General features: G+C 35.8%; 2 protein-coding genes across 3 annotated transcripts; both read right to left on the reverse strand.

The window, feature by feature from the left end:
• Positions 1–587: 587 nt before the first annotated feature.
• LOC105041101 (uncharacterized) lies at positions 588–4,766 on the reverse strand. Its single transcript, XM_010917902.3, has 5 exons — positions 4,549–4,766; positions 4,407–4,456; positions 4,192–4,297; positions 4,038–4,096; positions 588–947 (listed from the first exon to the last, which is right to left on the reverse strand). Exons 1-5 carry the CDS (start codon positions 4,663–4,665, stop codon positions 896–898), a joined length of 384 nt encoding a protein of 127 aa, XP_010916204.1. The 5' UTR covers positions 4,666–4,766; the 3' UTR covers positions 588–895.
• A 1,815-nt stretch (positions 4,767–6,581) lies between these two features.
• LOC105041099 (uncharacterized) lies at positions 6,582–27,705 on the reverse strand. Of its 2 annotated transcripts, none has more exons than XM_010917901.3 (11): positions 27,297–27,705; positions 25,987–26,055; positions 25,517–25,612; positions 25,196–25,311; positions 16,617–16,812; positions 16,243–16,418; positions 14,480–14,609; positions 13,406–13,566; positions 9,987–10,060; positions 9,796–9,904; positions 6,582–7,584 (listed from the first exon to the last, which is right to left on the reverse strand). In XM_010917901.3, the coding sequence occupies exons 1-11, from the start codon at positions 27,621–27,623 to the stop codon at positions 7,371–7,373; spliced, it is 1,668 nt and encodes a 555-aa protein (XP_010916203.1). In that variant the 5' UTR covers positions 27,624–27,705; the 3' UTR covers positions 6,582–7,370. The 2 variants fall into 2 exon arrangements, with proteins under 2 accessions (XP_010916203.1, XP_073110394.1); XM_073254293.1 differs by lacking the exon at positions 6,582–7,584 and adding an exon at positions 7,624–8,535.
• Positions 27,706–27,889: the final 184 nt, after the last annotated feature.

Genomic DNA, 27,889 nt, shown 5'->3' on the forward strand with positions numbered 1-27,889 from the left:
GCCGTATGCCTCATATTTTGTTTGTTTGTCAAGATAACGATTCCATTATCAAGCTGACCATGACATCGCTAGTTAGGGATGGGGATTTAACAAGATGTTTTGCTAGTTATAGATGGAGGCAAGTGACATCAGGACGGATAGGCATGTATTTAATGCGTGTTCACCGGTACAGGCTAATCCAAAACAAGATGATCGATCATCGTACATCTAAATAAGCTTGCAACACACAGGCCTTCGACTCAAGTCTAAAACAACCAACTTCCGAAATCGTCGTAACAATTTTAATAAACATGCCTCCAGGCTGGATTTCAGACTAAAGCGTCCAGCTTTGAATTCAACCAAATGTTCTTTTCTTTCCCCTTTTTTCAAAGCTAAAACCCTCCAGCTGAATGCTGCAAACTATCTTATCCCACCAAAGATGGTGCCAGGGCTCATTGGCTGGTGCGCTTTGATCCTTTTTTTTTTTTTTTTCTGGTAGCATTGATCCATTTCTTTTTGGAAGCAGTCTTTGGTCCGTTTCACAAACATAGGAGTCCACCACCACAAGTGGAAATATCACAGCAACAAACTGCAATTAAGTCCACATATTTATGTTGTCATCATCTCATATTTGCTTTAGTTTTCAGTATGTCCAGTACGTCAATCTTCAGAATTAGCAGAAGTTTCTATTACAAGGAACCAATTTTCTCACTGGTTCCCTGTTTTGGGGAAAATGGAAGAAAAATAATTAGTTCCAAGGACATGGGAGCATAATGGAAAACAGAAGCACAACATGCACTGCCCGACAGCCGATCCAACTCCAAGCTAATTAGAGACAAAACAGATAGAGCAGGACATCCCGAACCAGACTCTTTGAAGTCACAGCATTTGATATGTTGGAGCGGCTCAAATTAGATTAATAATCGAAGGCCCCCTTTACACCATCCAGGCTCTCTCCCAGCGACACCCTGCAATAATCGGATATCGCAAAATTACTTGCTTAAAGTACACTGAAAACATGTCCTAAGCAACATAACGTCTGCACAAATAAACAAATGTGCATAAGCTATACTTGCAACTGACAGTCTTCACAAAGATAAGTGGCTCACCACATGCTCCAAAATTAAGAAAATACAGGTTGCATTCACGCATGTAGATTATTCATTTTTCTTTCGCTGATTTTATTTTCTTGTATTTTAATCAACAACATCAAATAAGAGCGGGAAGGATCAGCACTAGAAGCAACTAGCTCGGAAAAACAAAAAAATAAACTAAGTAATCCTATATGTTTTATTTTAATCATCAGCAGCTTCATGAACATGCAAAGCTTTGGATTGTGAATATGGTTAACTCCAGGAGGTAGATGACTGAAAATTGTAGCATCAATCAACATGACCAAAGATCCCATTTCCTCTATCCATTTTCCCATGATTGGAATGCCACATTCATACATACGCAATATGTTAGTGGCAAAATAACAAACATCTATATTACTTAATTCTGACAAATTAACATATTAAGGTTCTCTCAATAGGATGTCTCATAACCAGTGAAAAATCTTTTTTCCCTTCTAACTTCGGATATAGGTACAAGTTTCTGACCATTGTAACCAGATGGTCAGGAATCTGATTTATTTTACATTAAAACCATTTAGAGACCATGCTAGAAAATTTTCAAGTTCCAGTTAAGATAGATATTTTTCTAGGCTATGCAGTTACAATAGCAGAAGCACCTTCCGTGCAGGTTTGAATGCGCTATATTAGGTCAGGCTTAGAAACATATAAACAAAGTGTGTATTTCTCCAAGTATTTAATGGGATGCGCGAAGGAACTTTAACAAATTAATGGAAGTAGACGAGGGGGATGTAAGGTTCATCTACCATTTTTGGATATCCAACAGTTTCATCAAAAACTGAAGACCATAATACCACATAACTGATTTGTATTTAACCATCTCAAACATTAAGCTTAACAACTTACTACACACAGCAGGCAAATACGACAATTTATATGACATAAGGAAGCTAGTTTTTTCATAAGAGCATTAAACCGATCTTAGGACCTAGAAATTTTCACATGTAAAGTCCTGTAATCGCTTTCATAAGGCTTTTCTGAATGACTAGATCATCCTTGTAATGGTGTCAGTAGTCCAACCAAAGATCACTTGGTGGACCAACTAAGACAATTGTATGATCAAGGTTGAGACCCTGACTTCTTGTCTACTTTTGTGTATATCTTTTTCTGAATTGGTCGATGTATAAAACTCCTCAATACTTTAGCCACAAGATTAAGAAGCAGTCCCTTTCCGGTTGTTACTTCTACTTTCCAAATGTCTCCTTCAAAAGCTCTCATGGCTCTCCCACAATCCCCATCTTCTAAAACATACCCATCACTAACTTTCTCGGTCTTGCTTTTACAATTTCCTGCCATAAAGTTCCCATTTCTATAAGCATGTCTTCTTAACAAGTCATCCCAACAGTCCTATTCATACAAAAGTATTGGTCTTGTTGTTGTAATGCAAGTCCCTTAACTTCCACAAATATGTCATGAGACAATTTTGACTCCTCCAAATGAAAATATAATGAAACTGAAATTTGACTTAGATTTATCAGGTTTTAGCAGCTTTAGAACGCTGAAAAATGCTTACAGTTAATATGACTTGTTCATGAAACATTTTGAAGTCAGGGATATAACTTTAAAGCCTTCATTTAAAATGTCGTAGAATAACACCCCAAGAAAACATGTTTTACCCTTCAAAGCAATGATAATTTATTTATTAGGTAGTTTTGTCCTCTTACTATATCTTTGATTTAACCATTGTTGCAGGGCTCAAGTTGTAGTGATGGTTATCTGAAGTCTTTCTTATCTCAACAAACAAAATCATTTCCAGATGTTCTCTTTCAGATGCAATCTATGACTCTTCTAATCCAAAACCTCAATGTTCTCTCTTTAAGGCACTTCTTTCTTTCTATATTCATTCCTAAATCCTTTCCTTTCCTTGCTTTTAATATGCAGGCCCCAATAGATTGTAGCTGTTTGACGTCTGAGCATCATCTAAACATATAGCAGTTATGCAGTGATCCTTTTCATTTAGAAGTTAGCATACCAAAATTATATTGTAGTAGCCATCAAAGCACATCCAACTAATTCTAGCAATAGTGAGTCTTGGTTGGTCTAGTCCTCATGCCTGTTCTTTTAGATAACTGGTTAATAGATATTGATCACTAGAATATTTCAATTTCAATTTTTCTATAATTTAGTAACATTTGGCTCACTCTATATTCAATTTTGACTCATCAATAGTTGTACTATATTGATGAAGCCAAAAATCCTTTTAAAAGCAAATATCAAAGATGATTACCTTAACTATCTGATACCAACCAATACTTGTGTATCAGAAAATACAAATTTCTACTTCAACAGAATTCACTTGCTTTAGCAATGTAGCATGTTATTTAAAGCATAGCCCAAGATCCATCAATAGAGGTGAGGTAAATAAAGGTAGAATTAGAAATGAATTATCCTATTACCTTTGTTGGTGGGACTGACATGTTGAATTTATGACATGTTCCCATAAACTTCATTTTATTAAAAATCATTGAATGCCGATAGGCAATTCCTATCACTTCCCATCTCCAAACCCAACTATCGTGCCAAAAAACTGCCCCTCAAGTGTAAACAATAGCTAAACATCCCAAACTAACTAGACAGATAAACGCGCACTCCATTGCTAAGGCACAATCTACATAATTTTTTCCCCGTGTCTAATAATTCTCCAGCTTTCAATGCAAATTAAGAACAAAACAAATCCCGTCCATCAAGATGCCTTCAACCTACAAAGCAAATGTGAATCAACGAAGGCTCCACAAATAGATGACTACCAGCCATCAGTGTGTGAGTTTTTAATGCCAGTTCTGCAAATTAACGCACCCTACTAAAAATACTTCAACATCAAAATTTCAATGTTAATAACACAAAATGTTTAATGACATACAGATGAAATATTTCCAACAACAAGAGCAACACTAAGCAACATCAAGTTTAGGGAATTCCGCTTACTTATGCATGCAGTACTTGTACTCCTGGGCCCTAACGAAGTCTTTCTCTCCTTCTTCCAGCTGACTCAAAGAAAATATTAACACGAACCATAAGTTACCGACAACAAGAGATTGCTGCAAGAAAGAGAGCTTTTTCAATCTTTTTTGGGCCTCACCGGATCGCTCTCGTATATGAGTCCATAGCAGACCGGGGAAAGGCATCGCAGCGCACAATTTTCCTTCTCGATCATCGAAGACTTACACTTCCATCCCCACAACCCACTTCTCCAGCAAAAATCGCACAAAAGAAGAACTCCTTTTATCAAATTAAAGAACGGAAGAGGTATAGACAAAAGAACTCCATAAAGGCGACCGCAAAAGGGGGCGTTACCTTTCGATGTCGGCGTAGCAAGCGTTCTTCTTCTCTCTGATCTCACCGTCCTGCAGCGAATTCCGGACAAGAACCAGATCAAGAGAAGAATTGAAGCGCTAGTCGGAGTTTGAGAGAGAGAGAGAGAGAGAGAGAGGCTTACGGTGATGGGGCGAGGAGAAGATTTGGCGAGAGCGGGGAAAGAGAGGGAGCACAGAAGAAGGGTGGCCACGAGGCAAGCGATGAGGGCTGGAGGAGGACGAGGTGGAGCTTCCTCCATGGATTTCGCCAGAGGAACCCCAAAGAAGTAGGGACAAAATTTTGTGGGATGAAAGAAGTTTCCCCGCAACCAACACGAGTCTTATCTTTGATATTTGGGAAGATCATCCAACGAGGTTGCCAAATGGACTAAAATATTTGATCCACCGACATTTATAGTAATTTTTTAGGATTAAGTCCTAAAGTTTGTAAGACATATTCAACCTCTGCTTCAAGATATTGCTTTAAATGACACCATTTTTTTTTTTTTTTTTGTAAACGCCTTGACAAGTAGCACATATTGATGCCAGGGATGCCGTTATATAAGAAAATAACTCATTGTGCATGGGCAAGAACAAGTTGTGCAATGTGTTTTTGACATTGATATATCACATGTAGTGTAATAATATTTGAATAATAACTAAAAATTTTAATAACACATTATAGTCGCAACTTGTTTTTATGTTAACAAGGGTGGTTTCTACAACCAAGTGTGCTTGTTATGGTTGATGAGGGTGGGTAATACAAATAATGTAAGTATCATCTGTAAAAGTTATTATGGTCATGGGTAGCAATTGTTCCAAACTAATTTGCTTAATATTTTTAAAAATATTTTCATATATATATATATATATTAGCTTGTTGTCATCATTTATTTAATAACATAATTCATAATATATATGTGCTATATTTTTTTTGGTAGATAATGTGTTATTTTATAAATCAAAAAATGTAGATGTTATTCATATGCTGCTTGCTTTAAACTATATGCTGCTTATGTCCGAAAGTGAAAAATAATTAATATCCAATTCAAATTAATATTTTGAGGACATTGAATTGATATTAAACTTTTTAGATATCACTAATCTAAAATAAGTTCAAATGCTTAGTAACATAAAAAACTCCAGATCCATTTATGGACTTGTATAGATAACTTTTCCTTAGAATTCAATAAGCTTTGTACAATATATTCAACTAGTTTAATAATTTTAAAACTCGAATATACTGCCGCACAAGGACACTTGCAATCTCATAAACACACAGGATTTTTTTCCCCTCCTGTTACAACAGGGGGCTAAGTCCCAAGAAAAAGGAAAAATCTAAGTCTGAGTAATGCACAGCCATAGAACCGTGCTCTGAAGGCCCCCGTCGTAAGAAGTTGAAAGGCCAATCAGATTGACTTCCATCCATGCAGGACACTGAATTCTTCAGAAGCTGCTACAATAATGCAGTATACCAGCATGTCATCCAGCGTAATCTATTTAATCGTCTGCACCACAGCAGTCGAGCCTCCCTCCACCTTTATTTTTGAAGCTGGTAAAATACAATGAGCTATTAAAGTCCCTTTGAAAGCACCGTGAAAGGGTGCTCTAAGGAAGGCCACAACGGTCCCAGATGATGAAACCAGCTACAGCACCACTATATTGGGCTCTATTATAGCTTCAATAGCATCTGGCGGGTGCTCTTTACCTGAGAGATTATATAACTCACCAGCTCAAAGATTGGTCGCCTCTAAATTATTTGAGAACCCCAATGATATTTTGGACACATAATTTAGAGGCAAGAAAAGAGGAACTGACCTTCACCGTGGAGATGCCCTCAGGTGTTTTTTTGGTAAGAAGAAGAGTTGTCGCTTGAGTAATAGTAGTTTCAGAATCTTCCCACAGTACAGTAATAGGAGATGCCCTCAGGTGTTTGAATTACAGTGATAATAGTTTCAGTATCTTCCCCCATGCACCGAGCTTTCATTCCCAGCCAAGCGAGGCTGCAGATTGCATGCATTACCACACTACAACAATCATTCACGAAATTTGCTCAAGGAGATACGAGCATGCTCTTTAATTTTTCAGAGTACCACATACTTATCACTTAACTAATCAAAAAGATCCCACCACATCCTCATTGATGGCATTCCAAAGTAAAAATACAACATCAACATTCAATAATTCCTTTAATTCTGGGAGAAAGGGAAGCCCATTCCATACTTTAATTATCCAGATATACTTCTCATGAGAATACATTATCCAGGAGTCAAACCTCTGCTAAACAAAGGCGAGGACAAGCCCAAGTTCGTAAGAAGTAATAACAGATTTGTGTTCATATCATCTATAACATGTCGTGAAAATTATGATCCATGAATCCGCAAGTATCAACAAATTTATATAGACATGTATTGCACGCATATTTAGAGGATAAAAAAAGAAGAGCGCCAAAAATCAAATTCATTCTCATACACAGGAACCTCATAGCTATCTGCACTCTTGCCATGGTTATCAAGAAAAACCAGAACAGAATGGCAATCCCATGTGCTCTCCGTCCTTTTCTTCGCTCTTTAGACAGTGCACCAGACCCAAATAAAATAAAGTCTACTAAACATATTTTCTGACATTGTTCACATGTTAATTTTTATAGATATGGGAAAGATGCACCATGTCTGCATTCCATTTTCTCAGGAATCGGGAGGCCTCGATGATAGGCAAGGTGGCTTGCACCGGGGCCAACTTAGCATTTCTTCCAGGGCCAGTCGGAGGGTTCAACTCTAGATGAATAAAAAATTCATCGCTGGGGTCAGAAGATTCAGAACGCAGCCACATTGGGAACATCATAGAGGAAGAATCAAAAATTTATCCTCCTGACTTAGGAAAGATTAGACCGCTGGGCATGATAATTTCCACCTATTCAGAATATTTATTATGATATGAGGGACAACATATTTGGAAGTATCATTCATCTTCCTTTGACCATTCTATGCCGAGTAGACGCATTGCTCTGCCGTGAAAATGAACTGCAACCAGCTCTACCAACCGTGGATATGAGATATGTTATTACAAAAACAACACTTATGGAAATCACTACAGAAGGATCAGCTCCAGGGGTCCTCCACGCTGGTGCTAAAGGTTGTACACTAAATGACGCGAACCCTGTCCGGGTTTGATTTCCTCTGCAAAAGTTAGAGATGGTTACCATACACAGTAAAAAACAAGGTTGCTAGGAAATCTCCAATCACCAAAATTATCCAGCTGTAAACTGCTTGCATAAATGAGATACTGTTTATTGTTTCATGAGAGAATAATATAAATGATTCTGCAGGGATATAAAGATTTGTATCACGATGCTCAAAATGAGATCAACCCATCATGCATTCACAATCACATGCCAATCTGCATGTTTCAGTTTCCTTTGGGATTGAGTTATACATGGCTGGTCTGCATGCATGTGCACGTGTGCGCATGCATCCGTGCATGCATGTGTGTGCGCACTCGTATGTGGGTGTATGAGGTATATAAAATTCATTTCTCATTTAGAATATGTATTTGCTATTGCAATATAATACGTCGCTGAGAGGCCTAGCATGGAACCTACTCATATCCAATAGCTATTTCCTCCAGCTGCATTTGGTTGCAGAAAATTATTTGCCCAGGATAAGGCAAAAGTGAGGAATAAAACCGAGGGTCAATCACAGGAATAAAAAAGTCTACTCCACCATTTTCTCAGAAAAATTCTACTCTGTCTTCAAGAGATAAGTGGGAAGAATGTATCAACAAAATGCCAAAAGCACCCTTATGTCAACTTTTCTGTTCTGGCAAAAGGTAATGTCGTTTGACAGGATGGGCAAAATAAATTGGAAAAAGTAAGGTATCCAGTAAGTTATTCAAGTTTATCCAGCCTGCACGAAAATGTAAGCTACCATTTACAAGTATCACAAGTATCCTTTTTTGCCTTTGAAATTTCATGCATTAGTCTATCCACCTATTTCCAGAACAGCTTCCGAACTTTTCTTCATACCCGTAGTGCATGAAGCACTCTCTACACAAATGATTTCGCATCTGAAGCCAACTTAGGAGCCACCAGTCCATTACTTAACCTTCTTAATCCACCACTATAAGGATCCCTGTAGATGGAGACAACACAATTTCCTAAGAATTTGTTCATCTCCATTTGGTCTTTTATAAGAACAAGCAAATAATAAGTCTTCTCAGTGTAATATCTAGTATCCACCAACTCTCTGCTGACTGCTCTTTCCATTTTCAGGACCAGTTTCCTTGCTTACCTTTCCTCAGTGTTTCTAGGAGACAACCTAACAATAGCCACAGAGCATTGTTAAGTAATGCCTAACTCCTATCTGTTACACAGTAGGCTTACATTGCAGTGCAACACCCACACCTCATTGCTGCAACAGCTACACATAAATTAACATATTCTGATCCAACCTGAGTCTTGTTCCCATGCATCCAGCTTAAAGCTGTATCTCTCTCACATGCATTCCATGTACTTGGACTCTATAGTATCTAGCATTCAGATCCATGTCAGATTTACTGCTGACTCTTAGAATATCCATTACATGTCAAAGGCATGTGGGCATCACATACCAGTGTAGAAGCACCTTACTACAGACTCTACCTCAACTATGTTGCCTTTATTTTATTGGACAACTCCATCACTCCATCTATCTCTCCAATCATTTCTAATAATGATCTATAAAAAAAAAAAAATATGATCCAGTTAGAAAGCTATTGATGATGTTAAGAACAGAAAATTCAAAACACTGAAACCTTTCTTGATTTTATTCTAAGAATTTGCTAAAACAAAAATTATATGCTACCTATACTAATATTTTTACAAACTAAAAACCTTTTCCAAATTCTGTGAAAAATGATCAAGCTAAATTTAAGACTTTCATTTTGCTTTGTAAGAATTTAACACATTGATCCACTAAACACATATTACATATAAAAGCATTAAGTAACCGCTCAATTTTTAGATAGCCCACAATTATGGCATGGACTACACCTGCCTACCTCATCTCCAATTTAAAAAAGTGAAAATTGCACCACCATTTATTTATTAAATCAGCCATGTTCCACCATCCAACTTCCTTGGAGATATTGCACTCAAATAAACTAAATTCTCTCTTGTCCAGACATTTATTTTCATTTAACAGTCTTGCATACACATGATATTCAACAATTATACTATAGCAGTTAAAACTGCAGGTCAACCTTTTGATTGTTTCATAGAAAATTGACATTTAATTGCAAACAAAGGATCTGATATATTTGACATCATTTAAGGAAAAGTTATTGTGAGTAAAGAAATGAACCCCATTGAATGATTGCAGCAAAATATATGATCATATAAAACAGGAACATACCCAAACAAATTCCTGATAGAGCTCCACAAGGAACCTTTGGTCCTTTTTTGTGAAGAATGGCTTTGCTTCTTTCTCATTTTATGTTTCTTAATATTGTTGCTGTGTATCCCTACAGAAAGATGCACAAAAACAATTTATATCATCATAGCAGATACTATGAAGCAGCCATTCATGAGAAGAAAGTCAATTACCTCTTGATCGGATTGATGAAACCTCAGTAGTCCTGAGAGATGCCAACTCTTCAACTAGCGAGCGCTCCACATCACTGCATACATTAAATGTAATTTAAAAAGTTAAAATTGAATACGAACTAGATAATTTATGACAGATATTTTTCTAAGAAAAATCAAAGAGGCAATGTAACAACAACTCTGGAGCCAGAGGGGCAATTGCCTCCCCAGACTTCCAATTCTCCTTTGGTATGCAATAGTAGCCTGCATACTTGCCCCTGTTTGTAGCATGTTTCTAGAGTACCATCTGATGCCGTTAAAGTACATCAGAATTTCTTTTGGAAAAGAATATTGCATCCATGAGATCTTATGAACCACTCATCCACGGATCACTCCTAAATTTCTGGTTTCTTTTTAGAGGATATCAAATCTAAGCAAACAGTTTCACTCATAAATATTTTCTACTCAAATAGAATTTCAATAAAAATAAAAGACCTACCAAATCAAGAAAGATTTTAATAGTTTAGCTTCCCCCCTTTCCACTCTCTGAACAGGTATTCGAGGAAATTTAGGTTCCAAAAACCCAACAAAAGAGCCTAAAATTTACAAAATCCCAGCAAAAGAAAATTAACGAGTCTACCTAGAAACCAGTGATAGTCTGTTATATATTCATCTTTGCCCTTTAGTCCATTTTGTCATGTGTTCATGGGTAAAACTATTATAAGGATGATGCTATGTTTTGAACTCTCAAAATTTTATATATTCACTTCGTGGTAGGAGTAGATAATTCACTCGTGGGGATGTGCTCTTTGTTTTGTTTGGACAGGGTACGATAAAAATAAAAAGAAGAAGAAGATGATGATGATGTACATGTAAGTTTTGTCTGATGCATGCTAAGATTTTTCTTATTTTATTTTCTTGCATCTTCTATTATTTGATTTATTTTGTTATGGTTGCACAAGTTTGAATCGTTGTCTTTTCTAATTTCTAATATTGTAACAAATTTAAGTAAACATAAGTTATATGGATTTTTCAAATGTTCTAGATTTAGATAATGGTTGTTCCAACATTTCTTCGTTGCTGCGCGCGCCCCCCCCCCTCCAACCCTCCCCTTTTCCTCCCTTCCTCCCTTAAAATCTTAGCTCCGCTGCCACTATACCAAACCTACATCTGAATAATCTTTTTGTTTCCTTTAGTTAACACACATTTAAGGATAAACACAAATGATGCAGATACACATGGACCTAAGACATTCTATAAAAAAAAAATTAAAAAAATCTAAATGCTGGAAAAAGAATGAGCAGATAAACCTATCCTGCTATATTCTAAAATACGAACTGACTAACTCAACTCAACTCAACTACGCCTTAATCCAAACTAGCAAAATACAAACACGTCTATAACAGAAAACTACAATTATCTCAAACCCTTCTGATAAATTATTGATACAAATATAACTAGGATAAATCTTAAATATACAGCAGGTAATGGCACGTAATGTACATTAAATCATAGCAGTGGCACCAACTCCTGCATGCAACTTGCTGATATTACACAGATCTCTTTTTCAGAGATAAGAATAGATGGTATGCAATACATAATTGTTCATTAAGAGAATTATAATCTATACATCAGAATTAAAGAACGGCTTTATCCCAATAAATTACTGCATTAAATTTCCTTGATGGTCTGACTTTGTTCAGCATAGACTTTTAATATCAAAAAGAAAGCCATTATTTTTAATGCCTTATTTTTTGATAGCATGTAATGCCTTATTTTTTGATAGCATGAAGTATTTTTCCCAATAAAGCCCAAGCATTGCCTGGTCCAGCTAAAATAGAAGAAGACAAAAAAAACATGGAATATAAATCTCCATCATCATAACCTCTGTTCAGGACTTGTAAAGAAAGCTATAAGGTCCATGTAAAAGAAGGTTGCTGCACATTATATCAGGGGCACATTTTTGGAAACCAAACAATTTTGACAGCTCCAAACTGGTCAGCCTGCAATTAGGGACATTCTCATCTTCTACTTGTTGATTGTTGGAAGTCTTAGTAACAAAAAGCACAAGCAGGAAGACTTATTTTTATGAACCATGCATGATCTCTTCTTCTACTACCACACTTCTGCTTTCCCATTTTCTTTTCTTGTTTCTTTCTTCCTTCCTATTTATTCCATTCTTTGAGGCTTGTTTAAGCACGAACTTGGACTCATGGTTGCTATTTGAGGAACATGGATCAAGATTTTCTGTAAGAAACATAATGACTACATCTTTGTGGATCACATAGTCATCCTTCTTGTTATTTTCTAACACAGATCTGCCAAGCTGCTGCAATGATCTAAAGCAAAGTTTTAAATCCCGTGGAATAGAGGGGTCCTAATATCTCCATAGAACGGGACGCCCCGCTATCCCATCCATCCCGACAACTATCCCGGTAGAAATCCTCCATCTTTCTCCCCTTATTCTTTGTTTTCTTTCTTTCTTTCTTTCTTTCTTTCTTTTTCTTCTACCTTCCTTTCTTTCCTTTTGTTTTTCTTTCTTTTTCTTATCACTTCCTTTCTTTTTTTCCTTTTCCTTCTTCTTTCTCTTTCCTTTCTTCCTTCTTTCCTTCCTTTCTTTTTCTTCTTCCTCCCCTTCTTTTTTCATTTTTCTTCTTCTTCTTTCCTTTCACCTTTCTTCATGTTCCTTTCTTTCTTTCCTCTTTCTTCTTCTCTCCCTACATAGATAGGTTTCAAAGTTCTGATCCCGTGCCGATCCCATTTTCTCACAAGAACAGAACAGGACGGCCGAGACACCCCCTATCCTGCTGGAATGTAAAAACTTGATCTAAAGGACCATGAGAAATACAGATAGTAACCCTCATGCTTAGCTGTATGGTATGCATTTCCACTGTGTTCTTGTACGTCTTCATAAAATGGGTTCTTGGGACTATGGGCTGGATTTCAACAATCATGGTTGAGCTGTTAAGCATAAAACTATACTACAATATAGCACCATAAAGTGCATACATAATGATTCTCGCAGGCAGACCATGTACCTTCCTTGCAATGTATTAACAGGTGTCCAGTATGGTGGGCACCATACAATTGAGTAGCGTTTGCTGTTGGTCTTCATAGAATCTTATGGTAAGTCATAACATATGGACAAAAAACAACATAACAGTAGATCATGACACATGAAAAACAGTAGACAATTAAAAAAAAAAAAAAAGGAACAGCATTTTTCATGAAGTCAACAATAAACTTAACATCTAAAAAGATTTTTATTAGTGAACTTACTTTGTAAGGACCTACCATATGAATTTTGTAACATTAAAACAAGGAAAAGGAAATGGAAACGAAACAACTTACTGAGCAATGCATCGCTAGAAGTTTTTAAGTATTATCATAAAAGTTAAAATGTTAGCGTAGAAGTGATGAAAGAAAAAAGAGACTTGAACCTGATATTTTTGGGGATCTCTACCCTTACAGTAAAATGATGATCACCTCGAACTGAAGGTCTCTTGATGTTTGGAACTCCCATGTTAGAAAGCTTTAGTGTCTCTCCAGGTTGTGTACCAGAAGGAATTTGAAGATCTTGGTATCCTTCAATTGTCTCCACCTGAGATGTCATTTGGCTTTTCATTTCACATATGAAAAAATGTATGTTAAACAAATAAAATTAATTAATTATAAAGTAGTATCAAATTCTGAAAAATGGGAATCATACGTCAAATGTGGAATTAGCATGCAGACTTGATACAAATACTTGAAAACAAATACATGACTCTTAAGTGGCAAAACTGACCAATCCATTAGACAGATTCTTTTATTGAACTTCTACAGTTAACCTTAACAAATAAAATATTTTTAACATCTAGAACATGGAAACTAGTCTAATTAGTTATTAATAAATTAATCATGGCTTAAGCTTACTAGGCATCATAATTTTTAAAATATATATATATTCCAGATTTAAACAATATTAGCTATTTATTTTATATTGATGAACTACACGTGCATTTTATGGATTTTGATAGGTATCTCAAGGGAATCCTCAGCTCCTCAGAAAAGATGAATCTCTAATAAATTGTTCTGCATGGTTCCACCAAAGTTGCAACAGATTCAAAAGTATCTTCCCTGACAGCTGACCAGCCAAGCATGCCTAAGGTTCGGTCTGGCTTTCTACGACCTCAGTATGTGGAATCCTTCAGAAGACAATCAGTGGTTTGCCTTCTGGCAGGCCTGACACAGTACTCTGATACTAATAACCAATAAAAAAAGCAACAGATTCTCAGCAAAGATGAAAGCAAAAGACTACAACACTCTAAACTACAATGATGGCAGAAGTAAAGAGATCTTCTTTCCTTTTAGATCCAACATGTGGGATGTCTTAATTACTTTTTATTAGAAATAAAAGTTAATGGACATAAGATTTGAAAATGATTTTATTAGCTGCCAGAAGGATGAAGACTATAAAGCAAGTTTTTGAAGGTTTGGAAGAATTAGAAGAGAAGCAATGCTGACATTGTTACCTTTACTGTAGTTCCTAGTATTGCTTCAGTGTAATCTATGCTGACATCTGAGTACAAATTAAGACCCTTCCTCCGAATTCCTGGTTTCTCATTTACCTGAATGAACAGATAAAGATCACCAGCTATACCCCTGCATAATAAATTACCTGATGATCAATACAATTCCACAGTAACTAGGAGTATCTACATTTAAGCTGGGCAAGAAGAAATAAGATAGCTATTGAGAAATGTACAGAATTTAGTATTTCATGAACAAATGGATAACCAAGAAAACTCATGTTCCCTCAGTGCAAATTGAGTCAAGGTCATAATTTCCAGACAAACAATATATGCACAATAGAATATTTAAATGCTAAAAGTTTTTCTTTCAAAAGAAAAACTACTTAAAAGTTACAATGAGAAAAACATATTTATGTGTAAGAGGCAGAGATTGTATAACAACATCCAAGCAGACATAATTTTACTCTTCATATGAAGTGTCCCCTGCAACCATTTTAAAACCCAATATCTTAGCCATCTCGGTGGATTGCAGATACAAGATGATCTGAGATCTTTGTTTATCTTTGTCAAGATGAAAGGTTGAGAAAATAAGGACCAATATATTGAAGAGGTAGGCCCTAAGAAATAGGATATGAGATATGTCAATATTGGCCAATACAGCAAAATCAAGACCAACTATCATCTTAAGGCATTGATTTTAATATTAGTCACAAAAACAACCCATTTAAGGTCGTAAAAGTCAGCTTGAAAATTCTCAGCTGATCTATTGATATCATGCCAGCTGATATCCCAGGATATATTGGCTTATAGGTTGAAATGATAAGAGCCAATGTTTTATATATATATCACATTTGATGAATGACTAATACCAAAACAAACTAATATCTCAGCCAAGATAGTGGCCAACATGGAAACCTTGGTTTCCTAGATAAAAATTGAGTTAAGAAATATCTCAAAACTCCTAATTCTCAAATAAAAGATAAAAATAAAAAGAACAAATAAAAATAATGAGAAAAACTGAAATATACATTGCAACCCCTCTCAAATAATAAAATTTCATCTCTTGAGTAATAATTCCTTTGCTCATCTCTGACTACAAAAACCTTGCAATTTTCTGATGAGTATGAATCCTTTCCTTGTCCAAGCCTTTTCCCATCAAATATGGTGTCAGTTATAGACCACAACTCCATGTTAAGAAGGTTCCATATAAGGATTGAGCAGATTTCACAACCAGCAGTCAGCCTGTTGGGGGTTCTCTAGAAATTGGGGCCAAAATTCCTAGCAAACCCAAATTCAGTCAAGAAAGACCTACCATGAAACCTATAAGGCTAGTTGTTGGGATTGAAGACCTACTTTACTAGCGGTAATCCAAGCTCCAATATACTTTTAGTTCAACAAAAGCTTTAGATTTCGGACTATATAGTTAATTCCACAATAGTTGGTCCAGCTTTGAAAATCATACTAATATAATAAAGCTGTAGAGGAAGAGTCATTCATCTGCTTCTTACAAACAAAACAAGGCAAAAGATTAATTGAATAAATAGGAGAAATGGAAAAGTGATTCAGAAAAAGGATGGCTAATTAATGTTTACATAAGGTGTAGCAACAAGGAAAAATACACTGACCCCATCAATGAAGATGCATACTTGTATAATGAAATTATCAAAGAGTTTCAAAACTCCAGATATCAAAAATGAATGATGATGGAATTTATGCTGTGATTAACAAACTTTATCATAATTATAACTCTTATAGATGCTTACCTTTTCTTATCAATGCTTCCTTCTCCCTGAACTTGAATGGTATATCCATCATTAACACCTGCTGGAATATCTACTCTGATGCATCGCTTAGCCTGCACTCTTCCTTCACCATTACAACTTCTGCATTGATCAGTGATTGTTCTGCCATTGCCACCACATTTTGAGCAAGTAGACACCTACAAATCATATAAATAAGTTGATTTAAAGATTTTATTGTGTTATGAGAAATATAAACCAAAAGGAATAGAGGAAATACCACTTAGGATAACTTAGGATACAAGTAAACAAATCAGGAATCTAAGAGCATTGTATGAAAAAGACATGCTCAGCCTAGCTTCAATTCAAGAAGTCTTCTAATAAAATTATCACCTTACCTGAGACACTATTCCAAATGGTGTTCTCTGGGTTTTCATCACTCCACCCCTACCTCCACACTCAGTACATGTCTTTATGCAATTGCTAGATTTTGCACCAGTCCCATTACAATTGTCACAAGTTTCAAAGCGAGTGACATTTATTTCCCGTCGTCCTCCAAAAATTGATTCTTCAAAGCTCAAAGGAAGATCATAACTGCAAGAGATAAAAATTGGAAAGTAAACCATCTGATATTTCAGAGAAAAAATAAATAGTGTCATCCTGTCCTGTGAAACAGCAAATTATGGTTACTGAGATGTTACGACTACTCATCTGGAGAATAAAGTGTCAGATTTGATAAGCATCAAGAAGAGCACAGTTTGAATTGAATGACCAGGATAACTCGTAAAATATTGAGCAATGCTTCCTTAGCTTTAAGGAACATTGGGAAATGTGTTATCTGTTTTACTGAAACATGCTCATGTCTTTGAAGCATTACAACCTGGAGAACTATAGTAAAGATATACATCATTGATTCCCTAACAGATTGAGCTTTTGGTTTCAAGCAGTTTGTCAACAATTAATTCAAAAGAATTGAATGAGGACCTGTTCAAGTTGAAAATCTCATGGATACTATGAAGTAGTAAGTATTCTATGCAAATGATTTTGTTTTATCCATTTTACCATATCCTTAGAATGCTTCTGTAAAGAATTGCTAAACTCCATCACTTGTTTTTGTTACTTGATTTTTTTTTTGAACTAGAAAAAATATGGTAGTATTAGCCAAGTTCACAGGTCAAAGATAAGTGACCTTTCACACTAACATCTGCCATAGGATTACTCAGAGTTGATGACTAAAAAAGAGCACAAAGTAGTACACTACCAAATATACAGGTGCATAAGAACGACTTGCCTTAGATACCAAAAATAGCTTGCCCTATTAAAAAATTAGTGCCAAAAATCCCAAAAGCCTTCAGGATTAAGCAAACTTGAGAGCCTGAGACAAAAAATATTGCATAGACTCTAATTTTTTAGCATATGATGCATCCTTTAATATAGTTGGTGCCAAATGTTAGTGTTCCTCTGATGTTTACAATTATGCCCCCATGTAATTTGTATATATCACAATTTATCAAGAATTTCTATAGTTCATTATTATATATCATTGAAGAAGAACACTAAGGATTTCTCCTCGTCCCAAGAGTTTTCACCATAGTTTGTCGAACCGACTTGTACCAAGCAGTTCGGTCCGTACTGAACTTAACCGATGATGATCCGAAACAGTTCAGCCAGTCAGCTTGGTTCAGTCTCTACAAGCTCCTCACTCATCCCCCCTCCCCCGAATGCCTCTCTCAAATTATGTCAAAGATAGAAAAGATGGTACCCTAGCTTTGTTGCTCTCTATCTTTCAATTCCAGCCACTACTAAGAAGGTAGGTGATAAGTGGTATATTTTTATATTTATTGAAGATATTTTTGGTAATTTATTGTACTAACATATTCTTAAAAACCTAATTTCATGAATAAATTAAATTTTTTTGCAAAAATAAATAATTTTGAAAAAATATAAAATTAGAATATATTTATGAAAATTAGATGTTGATTTAATTGATAAACTTTAAGCACCAAAATAATGTAGAATTTTTAAAGAATTTAATGCATATTTTTTTTATTTTTCAGGCAAAAATCGGAGCGAAAATCAAGGAAAAATACCCTAAAAAAATATTGAAAATTGCCTTCGGTGCATGGAGAACTGACCGGTCGGTCCATGGATTCAAGGGCGCGGTCCACAAGAACAGTTTGCGGTCCACAACACAGCTCACGGGCGAGGCGGAAGGTTTTGCGCTGATTGACGGTCCAGATCAAATCTGAGACCTGATCTAACGGCTGAGAACGTTTCCGACTGAGAATAGGAAGAAAAATGCGCGATCCGACAGCTAGAATTCCATCTGAGGCGCGATCTAATGGCTGTTATTGATTCCGACCCTGATAAAGAGTAAAATGCTGATTTTTGGGCTAATCTGGATGATCCATTAATGATCTGACGGTCGGAAATTAATTCTAAGGGTATTATACGATTTCTAAGGGTTTTAGGACTCCTTTTGTGATCAGAAAAAGGTGAAAAATTCACCTCTAAATAGGGGGCCGGAAATAAATATAGAGAGGAGAAAAAATCAGAGAAAAAGCAAGAAAAAAATAGAAAAAAAAATCAAGGAGCTCTAGGGATCAAATATTGGGAGAATATGAAACTAGAGATCTTAATGCGTGGCTAAATTCCTTCAATCCAGAAATATGATGAAGCCTGTAAATGGATTTTTATTTCTTTTTTATATTTAATTTTTATGCAATAAAATTATATTTTTATTTCATATCTTTTTATTTTTCTGAGGTATTGATCTAGCCTACACGTCCTATACCCTTCACTGACGTGACGTGATCCCTGAATACGGTCCGTGCTTAGGAGAGATAGATCGTGGTATGTTAGATTAAATCTTATATTTTGTAATTAAATTTAGATAGTTTATACTCTGATAGGACGAGCTGTAAACTACTGATACAGTCCGTACCCCTTAGAGATAAGCTATGCTAATACCTTAATCACAAGAATTAATATTGCAATATAAAAAAAATAATAAATCTAATTTGCATGGTGGATTCGAAATTTCTGGATTATTTCTCTAACTTGTTTTCTTTCTCAAATTAATTTATACTTTTAATTTAATTTTTACTATTCTATTTCTTTTTCATCATTCTACAATCAATTCTCTTTTATTTCTTCTCAAAAAAAAAAAGATAATCGCCCTAAATCCCTGTGAAAACGATCCCGACTCATCCTATCTATATAGTTTGAGTTAGTTTTTATTCTTCACTGCCTACGACAGCGATCAAATTTTGACGTCGTTGTCGAAGATCTAGGCACGATTATTTTTTTTTTTAAAAAAAAATTTAGTCTTATTCTTAATTTTTTTTTATTTGCTTTCTAACTTGCTTAGTTTCTTAGTCAATCTTAATTTCTTTCAAAAAAAAAAAATCTCTACATTGACACCTCATAATCTACTTAGGAAATTAGATACTTAATCACAAAACCTAAAAAGTGAAATAAATCAATTTACTCTTGACTAACTACCAAATTTGATCACTTTTTTTTTCTTGCATTGCATAAGTCCATAAAACATCTTAAGGGCACAAACCCTAAATAAGATAAGGTAAGGATTTCATCACCCTTTTTTGGCCCATAAACCACCATCCTGCATATTGCATTGACCTAAACCTTAATTTAAAATCAATTAGACGTTGGCCCCTAAGGACTCTCAAGCTCAATATGACAAGAGATCCTAAGAGTTGGACCAGGTTAAGATTAGTTAGTTTGACTGATGTCTAGAAAAGTGATTTAGGGACTATATCCTGAAGGAAGGTGGTTATTTAATTGGCTTCGTTCGCTTATCTAGCCAACTCAGTTGGTGTCTAAAGAAAGCAACGGGAGGACCCCTACCAACCTTACACTTATCTGATCAGTAGAGTGGCTAATTTTTTATCTGGAGTGCTCAAAGACAACCTTGACAGTTAGGAGCTGTCTAGATCTAGGGTTACCCTTAGTTAAGATTGATCGCATAACTTGCTTACTAACCTACAAACATTAACCTTAATTAAAACACTTTTCTCTCTCATTTATCGATCTAGGACCCCTTAGGACTCTCATCTCTAGAACTCTTCTTCTTCTCTTTTTCTCTCATATATTAAAATTAAAAAAATAATAAAATAATAAAATAAAATAATTTTTTTAAAAAAATTTCTACTAAGACAAAACGATGATTGCCGGACACAATGTAAAGCCTACAAGCCTATTAGATCACTGAGGAAAAATGGATTCCAATAGACAACCTAGAACCTTACTGGACCTGTGTTATTCGATTAGCTCTGTCCAACCGTCTAGAATTAGATCCTCGGCTAACAATTTTATAATTGACTCTGAAACGATTAACATGCATCCTACATTCACGAAAATTGAAGATGCATACCTTTACTCAAGGGAGTTTGAAGACACTAGAGTTGCAACTTTGACCAATAGAATTGAAGCCTTAAAATACGAAAGACATATCCAATTTAACCAAGTGCTAGCACCCATGTGCATTGGATGCGATGCACCAGATCATGTTGTGGAGTGTCCTTATTTGATGAACCCAACTTAAACTGAGTTCATACAGGAAAGTGCGTTCAATGAAAGCTACATAAAAGAACCTTATGCACCAATCTATAACCCAGGGTCAAAAAGTCATCCCCATTTTATATGGCCACAAGATGCAACATTAGAAGCCCATAACTTTTATCAACCCTATCTAAGGCCCAACCAAACACTGAATGATCAATCAGGTTTAGATCCTGAGGAAGAAGTCAACATATTAGAAAAGAGTCTAGATGTCTTAGCGCAATCAACCTCAAACATTAAAAATACTCTTAATAATTTCATGCAAATCACTGACTAGTTATTTAAACAATTAGGCCAATTAACTATAGCGGTTAGTAAACTAGAAGAGGGTAGATTATCAAGCCAACTAGAAGATGATCCTAGAGCTCAGAATGGTCTAGAACTTAAAGACCAGTTCAATCAGTTGAGAACATTCAGGTTTGAGAAACTGAAGGAGATACCTGAAGTTGATGATAATAATGAGGTATCCACACCTAGTGACCATTACACTCAGCTAAACCCAAAATTAATTGTTGAACCCCTCATGACACTGGTTGAATCTCTGCTTAAAAAAGAAAAGGCAACAATAGAAGATCCAGAAACACTCCCTCAGCACATCGAGTATATAGATGTAGGTCTCTTAAAACCCCAACTAGTACTTAAGTTATACCTAGATCTAATTATAGAGGAAGAATTGTTAGTTATCAGGAGAAATGAGTCACATAATGATCCCAAGTAGAAAATACATTGAGGAAGAGCTTGAATCACGTAGAAAATTACAGACCTATGTTAAGATTCGGACAAGAATAGGATAGATACTCTTTTAGCGTCTGGCTGAAGACGTTAAATTTAGCGCTTTTTGAGAGGCAATCCAAATTTTTTTTATTTTGTTTTAACTGATCTTCATTTTTTTAGGAATAAAGGACCGTTCTATGTGGAAGCACCTGTCAATAATTTGGTCTGACTGAAGACAATAAACTTAGCGCTTTTTGAGAGGTAACCCAGTTCCAGCTTTTACTTTTGCTTTCTTTTGCATTTTGTTTAGGTTAATAGAGTCTTACTTCGTGCCTTTTGTAGGGATTTGAAGATAATATTGGCTAAGTTGGGGGGAGAACTAATTTTGAAAAGACGTCTGGATCAGGTGACATATCTCCTTTTCTTTCTGTTTTTATGGACCCTTCATTTTTCCTACTCCATTGAGGACAATGTCGATTAAGTTAAGGGAGGAGAATAATAAAAATTTTTGAATTTCTAAAGTCCTCAAGTTAGTATTTAGCATTTAAGCACCTGATTACACTTAAAAATCGAGTTAAATCAAGCATTTAAAAAAAAAAAATTGATGTACAGACTAGAGAATTTGTGAGATATTGAGAGATCAAGTATTAAGAAAACTTAATAAAAAATTAAGTTTAGAACTTAAATAATTTTCTTTAAATATTTCTAAATTTTCTTACCAGCATCAAAGAAGAGTTTACTTTCTATGGGCTTGTGTAGGATAACTATACGTTTCTTCATATATTAAAAAATTAAAAAAAATTCAAGTACTTCATGCTGAGTAACCGGACCTCTTTGCCTAAGCAAGCATTGAGTTTCGCGTCAAAAGATATGAAGAACCAAAAAGTTTTGTTGTAAAGCTAGTTTTAACTCGTAACATGTTTGATTCGAGCAAGTAGATCCGAGGAATATTTTATATCTAGTGCCCTAAAGCTGTCTGGTTCGAGAGTTATTGGCTGAAAACTCGCTACATGGATCAAATAGAAAACTTAAGGGGTTAAAACACTCAATAGCGATACAATATTAAAAAAAAATTCAATAAATGAAAGACGGAAATAACAATATACTTGTCCATATGAGGTTAATGATTGGAGATAAAGGTAGGAATAATTTGAAAAAGTTTAAAAAATATTTAGTATTCTTAGCTTAACTCCCACATTGATTAGTATTAATACTCCAATGACATACCTCACTCTAGCTCTACTGAATATCAATGGTCTTTTTGAAAATTATTTGATAAAATTCAAAATTTTAAGTTAAATGATACTTAATTCTAAATTCTTTCTTTACTCGAGGACGAACAAAGTTCAAGTTGGAAGGTATGATAAGTAATATATTTTTATATTTATTGAAGATATTTTTGATAATTTATTGTGCTAACATCTCCTTAAAAATCTAATTTCATGAATAAATTGAATTTTCTTACAAAAATAAATAATTTTAAAAAAATATAAAATTAGAACATATTTATAAAAAATAGATGTTGATTTAATTGAGTAATTTTAAGCATCAAAATAATATAAAATTTTTGAAAAATTTAATGCATATTTTTTCTTATTTTTCAGACAAAAATTGGAGCGAAAATCAAGCGAAAATATCCTAAAAAATATTGAAAATTGCCTTCGATGCATGGTGAATCAGCCAGTCAATCCATGGATTCAAAGGCGCGGTCCACAGGAATAGTTCGCGGTCCACGACGCGGCTCACGAACGAGGCAGAAGGTTTTGCGCTGATCGACGGTCCAGATCAAATCTGAGACCTGATCCAACGGCTGAGAACGTTTCCGACTGAGAATAGAAAGAAAACTGCGCGATCCGACGGCCAAAATTCCATCTAAGGCACGATCCAACGGCTGTTATTGATTCCGACCCTGATAAGGAGTAAAATGCTGATTTTTGGACTGATCTAGACAGTCCATTGATGATCAGACGGTCAGAAATTAATTCTAAGGATATTATACGGTTTTTAAGGATTTTAGGACTCCTTTTGTGACAAAAAAAAGATAAAAAATTCATCTATAAATAGGAGATTCGGGAATAAGTGTAGAGAGGAGAAAAAAATCAAAAAAAAGCAAAAAAAAATAGAAAAAAAAATCAAGGAACTTTAGGGATTAAATATTGGGAGAATATGGAGCTAGAGATCTTGATGCGTGGTTAAATTCCTTCAATCCAGGAATATGATGAAGCCTGTAAACAGATTTTTATTTTTTTCTTGTATTTAATTTTTATGCAATAAAATTATACTTTTATTTCATATCTTTTTATTTTTCTGAAGTATTGATCTAACCTACACGTCCTATACCCTTCACTGACATGCCGTGATCCCTGAATACGATCCGTACTTAGGAGAGATAGATCGTGGTATGTTAGATTAAATCTTATATCTTGTAATTGAATTTAGATAGTTTATGCTCTAATAGGACGAGCTGTGATTTACTGATACAGTTCGTACCCCTTAGAGATAAGCTGTGCTAATACCTTAATCATAAGAATTAATATTGCAACATAAAAAAAAAAAAATCTAATTTGCATGGTGGATTCGAAATTTTTGAATTATTTCTCTGACTTATTTTCTTTCACAAATTAATTTACATTTTTAATTTAATTTTTACTATTCTATTTCTTTTTAATCATTCTACAATCAATTCTCTTTTATTTCTTCTCAAAAAAAAAAAAAGATAATCATCCTAAATCCCTGTGGAAATGATCCCAACTCACCCTATCTACATAGTTTGAGTTGGTTTTTATTCTTGACCATCTACGACAGTGATCAGTAGGCCTCTCTCTTTTGCACATGTGATCGCCTCCTGATGGGAAAGCCTCGAAGGGCTCCAGGTGAAGGTGCTCCCTATTCCCCCTTTCTAGCATCCCCCCACCTCTCTCTCTCTCCCATGTTCGGATGGGTGGTCAAAGCCTCGAAGGGCTCTGGGGCAAAGTGCTCACTCTCCACCTCTCCAGCACCCCCTATCTCTCTATCTCTCTCTCTCTTCCCCTATCTCCCTCCCTCTTCCCCTATCCCCCTTCCTCTACCCCTCTATGTGTCCCCTTCTCCCCCTCCCTCTTCTGATTCCAGTATGGCTCAGAATGGCATGGTACAAACCATACCATGCCGAACTGGTCACCAACTAGTATGAACTCCGATACCAATTTGGCAAACCTTGATTTTCACCATTACTATTCTAAATTTTGTCAAAAGCCCTAGCCTAAACACTCTCTGATGGCTTTCAAGTTCCCAAGTTCCACTATTGATTTCTCATTTAATGGTTGCTTGGCATGTAATATGGCCCCAATTCATAAGGGCTAGTTTCAGTCTGAGCTCAAGTCTTGATGGAGCATACCCTGGTGGGGTAATGCTTGAAGATGAAGTTACTCATATGTAAATATAGATTAACATGATTATCCTACAATGATCATGCAAGAGAGATAGAATAGAGCAAGAGGATAGAGGATTCCCTATGAAAAGTAAGACAATGTTGGGCAATTTAGAATCACAAAAACAAACTGAACTTCATGAACTACAATAGTTGTTCAAGAAGTTCTAGTATAATCTCATAAAAGTTTCAAGAAATTTCTTTTCAGAAAGAGCCTAGAACAATCACAACAAGTTGCTACTAAAAAGCAACTAAGTAATAAATGTTTACCGAATATCAAGTCCCTGGCTGCGATTAAATTTTGTATCAAAGTTGATTCCTCCAGGGTCTCCAAAAAATCCATCTGAATCACCAAAGAATGCATTAAAGACTTCAAAAGGATCTACCTGCAAATTGTAAATGAAAAATAACCTCATTTCAATTGGTTAAGTTGCCAGATTGGCTAACAATGACTAAAAAGTTTGGATTGCAATCATAACTACCATCTGATATCATGAAACTGATAAATCAAATTACAAGAAGGCTAAGAATTTAAGTATTAGCCACACAAACACAAAAAATAAATAAATATATAAATAAAATCAATCTTACCCCTTGTGGGCCAACTCCATTCCCTCCATATTCTCCTTGTAAACCTGCCTCACCATAGCGATCATATAAAGGTCTTTTCTCATCATCTGATAACACCTATAGGAAGGATCCATCATGATATGGAAAAAAAGAAAATGCAAATGCCGCAGTGACAAACATCTTGAAATAAGAAAACAAGGATTGAGCTTCTTATTTGGCATAACACAGCCAGAGAAAAATCAATAGCATATGTTACATTATAGATCATCAAGGTGCAAACTAATTTACTTTAGAGTCTCGTACAAACAAGTGATGCTAAAACTTAATAACAAGTTTTGTGAAGAAACTGGAAAAGAAATGCAAGGCATGCATTTAGCAAAGGCAAGCGCATGGTTCAGCAAGCTGATATGGATCTTGACAAGAAATTGGCATCAGCAAAATATTGGATCCAGCTTGTCGTATAAAATTAAGTGGTAAAGCAAAACAGATACCTCATATGCAGCACTAATCTCTTTAAACTTTTCTTCTGCCCCAGGGCTCTTATTCATATCTGGATGATACTGCGATGAAACATAGAGCACATTAACAACCGAAGATGATAACATACAAAGGCAGCGTGCATGCATGTGTGAGAGAGAGAGAGAGAGAGGGAGAGAAGAAGGGGGGAGAGAGAGAGAGTAGCAGTTAGAGGACATTACGTATTAACTTATATTAAGAACTTGAAAAATCTGTATGCATTTGAAGGGGAAAAAAAAAGAAACTCTTGTAATCAGGATTTATCAGGAGTAAAAAGAATAACTATAAAAAGCACTCCTAAGAAAAACCGCACACACACCAAAAGAAAAAAGAAAAGAAAAAGAAAAACAGGTTTTCTCTTCCCGCTACTCTGTCTCAAGTTTGATACTTCTATGTTAGCCTTCCATTTTCTGACCTCTGGTCACCAAGTACCCACTAAAGAGAAAACCAATTAAGGGACTGAAACAACAATTCTTGTTGACCAACCTGATGATGCAGGGCTTAAAGAGGGTAGCTTGTGGGACTGAAAACTTCTGGTTTGCATGAGGTTTAAAACCTTCGAGAGGATGGCTAAGATATACTGGAGAAAAATAAAGAGGAGGATATGCCAATAGAGGTAAATAGACGGCATAAAAAGATCCTGTCTTTGAAACTTAAGAGAAATCGGATTTGGCAAAGGAGACAAGACGTGAAGATCACAGGAAAACCATCTCATACAAGTTTAACAAATTAAAGGCAAAAGGTTGATGATTACAATATGGGACAATTACCCACGAATACAATCATCTGACAATGGAAAAATTGGTTAAAACCATAGCATTTTTTGAATATAAGTATGTAACGCAATGTGCTTTGAATCTTATCATCAGTCCATAAGAAAATATTTGTATCTCGATGCCCAAGAAGAGCAAGAACACTGAAATTATTAAAAAATGACATTAAATAATAAGTTGTATTGTGCCATCTATTTAGGGCACGATAAGTTCGGCAGGAATCATAAACTCCAATAATTTTAGCTTTTCAGAATCTTTTTCAAGGTTTTACATCATCATCGTCCTAATTCATCTTTTCTCTTCCGTAATCTTTCATGTCGACACCACTCGTTTCTTTTTTAATGGTTGCAGCAGATTCTAGCCTACACATCCTAGACTTATCAAACTTTTTGCTTTCCGAGCATCACAAGCAAACCGAGAAAGAAATTACAACGCTAATTTCCACAAAGAAAAACTGCTGAAGAATTATTCAAAAAAATCTTTGCAATATCTGGTAAGGGTTTGAAAGAAACCTTGCGAGCGAGATTCCGGTAGGCGGTCTTGATCTCCTGGAGCGTGGCATTCCGGCTAACGTTCAGTGTCGCGTAGTAATCCGAGGCTTTAGCCCTCACCACGACACCACGTTTGTGGCGAGGGAAGCTCCATCTGGTGCTGAAGAACCGGGAACCTCCGCCGGAGAAGCGCAGGCCGCCACCGTAGAAGGAGAAGGAGGCAGAGGAGGCCAGCCGTGAACCCCGGGTCCGTGGAGATGGAGGGAAGAAGGGGAGTCCTCCGATCGGAAACGAGGGTTTCAATGGGAATGAGGGAAGGCCGGCAGCGGGGAGGTGGAGAACCGCCATCGCCGGAGGGGAGCGAAAGGCATCCAAGAAGATGAGAGAAACCACACGAGAACCCTCCCACTTCGGCGTAGCGCATCCCCGAGGAAATGGCCGGATCGGTCCTGGACGAGATTTTAAAGACCGACATCTCGGCTATGACGGTGATCCGCCACAATGATTTTTCGGACAAACCGTTGGACCTCACAGATCAAATACGTTGAGACGAAAGAAGGCTGGAGACGTTTTTGAAACCCGATATATCGATGATATCCTAACGGGTACGTTAC

The sequence above is a fragment of the Elaeis guineensis genome, chromosome 3, assembly GCF_000442705.2.
Source record: "Elaeis guineensis isolate ETL-2024a chromosome 3, EG11, whole genome shotgun sequence".
NCBI classification, from domain to species: Eukaryota; Viridiplantae; Streptophyta; class Magnoliopsida; order Arecales; family Arecaceae; genus Elaeis; species Elaeis guineensis.